Source organism: Gavialis gangeticus, unplaced genomic scaffold (assembly GCF_001723915.1).
Source record: "Gavialis gangeticus isolate Ggan-Ray unplaced genomic scaffold, GavGan_comp1, whole genome shotgun sequence".
NCBI classification, from domain to species: Eukaryota; Metazoa; Chordata; order Crocodylia; family Gavialidae; genus Gavialis; species Gavialis gangeticus.
The window spans coordinates 153,880,178-153,885,425 of record NW_017729022.1 but is presented as its reverse complement, the minus strand read 5'-3'; the positions used below and the strand labels follow the sequence as shown (position 1 = coordinate 153,885,425).

The 5,248-nt window shown below is 39.3% G+C and overlaps 1 protein-coding gene across 4 annotated transcripts in view; it reads left to right on the top strand.

Annotated features, from left to right (window-relative positions):
- PLEKHH2 (pleckstrin homology, MyTH4 and FERM domain containing H2) overlaps nt 1–5,248 on the top strand; it is a 127,779-nt gene that overhangs the window by 97,944 nt on the left and 24,587 nt on the right. For all 4 annotated transcript variants that reach the window (XM_019516366.1, XM_019516364.1, XM_019516365.1 and 1 more), the window contains 3 exons: nt 2,579–2,758; nt 3,735–3,832; nt 4,225–4,402. In XM_019516366.1, coding sequence (XP_019371911.1) covers nt 2,579–2,758; nt 3,735–3,832; nt 4,225–4,402 — 456 coding nt within the window. The remainder of the gene's footprint in view (nt 1–2,578; nt 2,759–3,734; nt 3,833–4,224; nt 4,403–5,248) is intronic.

Here is a 5,248-nt window from a genome sequence, read left to right as displayed (position 1 = left end):
TCTAATACATTTTTTAAAGACTAATAAAAAAAAAAAAAGATTTTGAGAAAATTGCAAAAGAGAGGACAAAGTTACTCATTGTTTTCTTCCCTAAGTAACTTAATTACTGACCTAAATTCAGACTCACATGGAAGGAAAAATTCAATAAGCCTTTTCCTTTTATTTTATATATAACTTCCATGTAAGTTTGAATTTAGACTCTTTGTGTGTGTAAATATGTAAGCTGAAAATGTTATTTCTGGAAGGGAGTGGTAAACAAATATGTATTTAAAATAGGATAATAGTAATACAGTAAAGACAAGAGTCAGTCAGAAACTAATGCCTCCTTTTTTCTTAGCCAAATATGATTTGAAAAATATAAATTGCATAGAACATTTGTGCATCACAGCTATTTTTCAACATAATCTCCTCGGTCAGTGGCCTTTTTCCAAATGATAAACAAAGGACATTCATCTCAACATCATACAAGGTTCATTCAGAAAGTAATGCCTCCTTACTTTCATCTACTAAGCAAGACATGGACATGGAGGGTGTTCTTGTTGACTTCTCACTCAAAAGGGGCCACAGTAAACTCAAAGGTTTATGTCCCCTGAAGAAACTGAAACATACGGAAACAGCCCACTCCAGAGATATGTCTGATGTACTGCTTCTGCAGGACAACGTTCCTGTATACAGAATGGATGGACTACGCTGCCCCATCCTCTAGGCAGGTCCATCCTTCAGAGATCTCTTCCCCCTCCTGCACAGGCCCACACCCACCTCTCCTACAGCAAGCCCATGATTATATCCCAAAATGGATGATTCCTCCCTCTGCCCACTACAAACACAACATGGAATTCAAAAGAACCAAAACAGAAAGCTCCTCCATCCCTGCCTCAGTCTACACTGAAGGGCAGCAACAAAGAATGCCCAGGGACGTTGCCCTTCAATGGTGCCCCAAGGACCGGGGAGGCCTCCTGTTCAGGTGGCCAAGATGGTGCCTTGGCTGGGCCCAAGAGGAGGAGAGGATTTGGGGGGATGGGGGGGTGAGGTGATGGTAGTAGTTCTTCAACCCAAGGAGGCCTGTCACCTGGCTGGGTTCAACAGTAAGTGCACCACAGCTGCGCTTCAGGTAAGATTAAAGGACTAACAAGTGAATTTAAGATACAAGTCTTGATCCTACAGTTGCTTGTACAGATTGATTGGAGGCCAGAGCCTTTGAGGAAATCCTGATCCCATTGATGTAACAAAATTCCTGTGGACTTCAGTGGAGTCCACTTCATAAATTTGGTTGGTAAAAAAATTACTACAACTAAAGATTACTGCTGACTACTTACTAATGATAGCTGCAGAGAAAGAGACTATTTTACTGTCATTTGTGCTCAGAAGTGAAAATTAGAAGTTGGAAGGTATGCTTACTGGGTAAATACCCTCTGTGTATTTTGTATGATCCCAGCATAAATATTCCCAAGAGCAAGTTTCCTTCCATCTGAACAGATTGAAAAGGCAAATTGGATAGCTTTTTGTCTAGTTCTTTAAAGGGAATGAAGACATGCTCTATCTGTTCACTGTCACTGGCAAATGAACTTTTCAACTTACTTGTTTAAAATGCCTGGTTTGTCTTAAAGAAAAACATTCATTTCGTTTTACTCATCCCTGAAGCATGAAACTTGAAAACAGATTGGGAGGGGAGGGGGACATTTCCTCAGCATAAATAAGCAAGCATGTATTTGGAAATGATGATACTCTGAATTGCATTTGATATAGCCTCAGGTGGTGACCATTTTGCTACAACAGGATGACTTACGATTTATGTGATACTACCATTGTTTAAGGTCTATGTTGTAGGTTGTAATGAAAAAAAAAAATCAATTTTCAACTGAATTTAGAACTGATTTGTTAATCAAAATTTGGGTTCAGTTGCAGTTATTGTACTTTTAGTTGCAATTATTTGACTTCTAATTAATTGATTTTTATTTGGCCCTGCCCAAAAAGCCTCAGAGCAACTTATAATAAAAACAGGTAAAGTAATAAAACATAAAATGGTAACCCAGAGAATCCCTGAAACTTAATCCCACCTGCAAAAAGTAGACTTGCATAAAAAGGTCCTTTACCACTTTTGGAAGCTAGCCAGGTTTGGGCTCTGGCAGGTCCAGGGGAAGGGAGGTCCAAGGCTGAGGAGCAGTATACAAGAAAAAACTTCCCATGTGTTTTGGCTAACAGACCTTGATGCACAGATGGTATTTGCAGGTTATTCTTAGCACACCTTAGGGATCACAAGGGAGTAGAAGGCTAACTAAAATTAGCTTTTTATGCCCAGCTATTTCCAGCTAGCTTGTTTATAATCTGACTTCCATACTTTTACTTATTAAAATAACTGCTTAAGGATGAATTTTTAAAATGTATACATTAATTCAGTGTTCATAAAACCAAGATAATGTTTTTATTGACCAATTAGAATCAGTTGTACCATTACTGTACCACCTCTCCTCCCCCTGCTAATCTGTTTCTATATCCACTCATGATGTTTTTAGTGACTTTGTTCATTTGTTATGCAGCACCTCTGTGACGGGATTACATATTATTATTTTATATCCAGACCTGCCAGTTGTTTATAAATGCTGCAGTTGACTCTCCTGCCATTGATTACCATGTATCTTTGGCCCAAAGTGCTTTGCAGATCTGCCTCACACATCCTGAACTTCAAAATGAGATCTGCTGCCAGCTCATTAAACAGACAAGACGACGACATCCCCAGAACCAGGCAGGGCCAATACAGGTAACTACCATTTTCTTTTAATAAGAGCATCTGTCACCAGAAATAGTCATGCAGCACAAGGAGCTGGCAGAGTTCTTTCCTGAGCGCTTGTGCATTGGAATGGTAGTCCAGTCCTATTCCTGTAACCAGCAGGATTTTTATGAAACTAGGTTAGGCATCAGCATTGCTTCTTTGCTGGAATGACTCAGCCCGGGTTGGAAGCAGGCATTAGGACCCGGCCACTACTGCTTCTCCCTATTGCTTAGCTGCAGCATTGTGTGTGAAAGCCATACTCTACCGCAGCCCCAGGTGGTCCCCTGGAACATGGCATAAAAGGGGCTCTCTTCTGCCATAACCCCAGGTGCCCGACTGATGCAGCGTAAGGAAAGCTCCCTGCCACCAAAGGCACAGCTCTGCAGGTCAAATCCAGCCCATGCGTAATAGGTTGCTAACCTCTGGGCTAAATGATTAGATCACAACCCTTGGCAATACACCAAGTTTGAGTACATAGAGTTTTTGGTGTAATTATTGTATAGTCAAGCAATTAATGGCTGCATCATGAGGCATATAAGTATGATGGAGCTGAATTAGAGTTGGATAGGCAACCTTAATTCATGTATTTCCTAACTTCTGTATTCGTTTGACAAATTTAATGTTCTTTTAAAAGGTAGATTTTTTGTACAATGTAATCTGTAAACGACACTGTATTCAGTGCCCCATTTAACTCCTCCTCCCCCTCCCCCCAAAAGAAGAAATGCACTAGTTGTATGGAAACAAATTGATATATATCAGACTTCTAATCAAGTGATATCCCAGTGCACTCAAACTTTTTATCTGTGTGGTTTCAAGTTCTTCCTTTCAGTTTACAAGTGTTCTTCATTGTATTTGGTATCTGGCCCAGTAAACTATGCTGTTGGCCAACTGCCACAGCAGGAAGTTATCTTACTTTGTAAAATGCCTAAAAAGAATTGATGTCTTTTTTTTTTTTTTAAACCAGGGTTTGCAGCTGTTAGCTCTCTGTGTTGGACTCTTTCTTCCCCAGCACCCATTCCTCTGGCTCCTTAAGCTTCATTTAAAGAAGAATGCAGATTCCAGGTGTGCCTAAATAGCATTAGCTGATCAATCCCTCAATAAATCTTTCTTCCATGAGTGTTCAAGAGCCTCTGGGGGATGTTTAAAAGCAACTTATGATAGATTTGTGGGCAACTACTATAAAAAGTATAACTGGTACACATAGCCCTTCCAAGTGATGCACAGAAATTATCCTTTGTTTAGCAAAAACAGTAATTATGCAAAATGTTCCAAACCATATTTATCCAGGGTATAATTAAGTTGGTTTCACTGGGCTTACATTCTTTATAACCCCCAAATCTGTTGAAATCTTAGATGGAAAATCCCTCCATTTGGCTTTTCTAGTGGATTTACTCATATCTTGGCACATACAGGATCAGTTTATGGGACATGCCTTGTTTCCATTTTTGTTGCAGGACTGAATTTGGGAAATATGCAATTTACTGTCAGAGATGTGTAGAGAGAACCCAACAGAATGGGGACCGAGAAGCAAAGCCATCAAGAATGGAGATCCTTTCAACCCTTCTAAGAAATCCCTACCATCATTCCTTGCCCTTTAGTATTCCAGTTCATTTCATGAATGGCATATACCAGGTAGGGCTCTTTCATGTGATGTGAAAATTAAGCTTTTTTTAATCATACTTATGAAAATAGTGCATGTGACAAGCCAAAACGAAGTGGGACAAACTCACCACATTAAAGTAACTGACTTTTGTTGTGTCCCCTTTTGTTAGTGAAAGGGATAGAATACTTTTAAGATTTGATCAGGGCTTCAGAAAAAGCAAAATATCCTTAAGGAGTCTAAGAAATTCAAAACCTATCGTTTAATTGGTCTTGCTAGGCACCTGAAGTCACTTACCTCATTGAAAGTCTTGAGGCACATGTGTAATTCTTACTATCCTTAACAGATGACACCTGCATTCATTACACATAGAATATGTTGCAGAATCCTTTGGAATCTGATGTAAAAAGCTACCGAATTCTGTGGGAACCTTTCATTTTATATACATAGGCACTGGTGAAGTATTTTGTCCTTAAAGATATTCCTAACAATTGAAACCGTTTGAAATTCTCTTAAAGTGTTTTTAACAGAAAATTACTTTTCAATCAAATAGAAAAAAAATCCATTTTCATTTGGTTTTGGCAAACAAAAGCTAAAAAGAAAAGAATTTTTCTTAACTTCAGGATAGGAACAGGACTGGATCTAGTATCTTAGCTATGAATGTCAACATGTACATACATGAATTTGAAATAATGTAATTATGCACTGAGTGGGTGTGACCAATCAACTGACTTCCCCCTTTTTTTAAGCACAGTGCAGCCTTCATACAAATTAAGGCTTTCTCTCTCTGTTTCCTCCCTCAGACACTATTGCTGCCACACCTTGATGTTATTACTGAGGTCAGCCATGGGGGCAGTCTTGCTGACAGGGCACAGCCC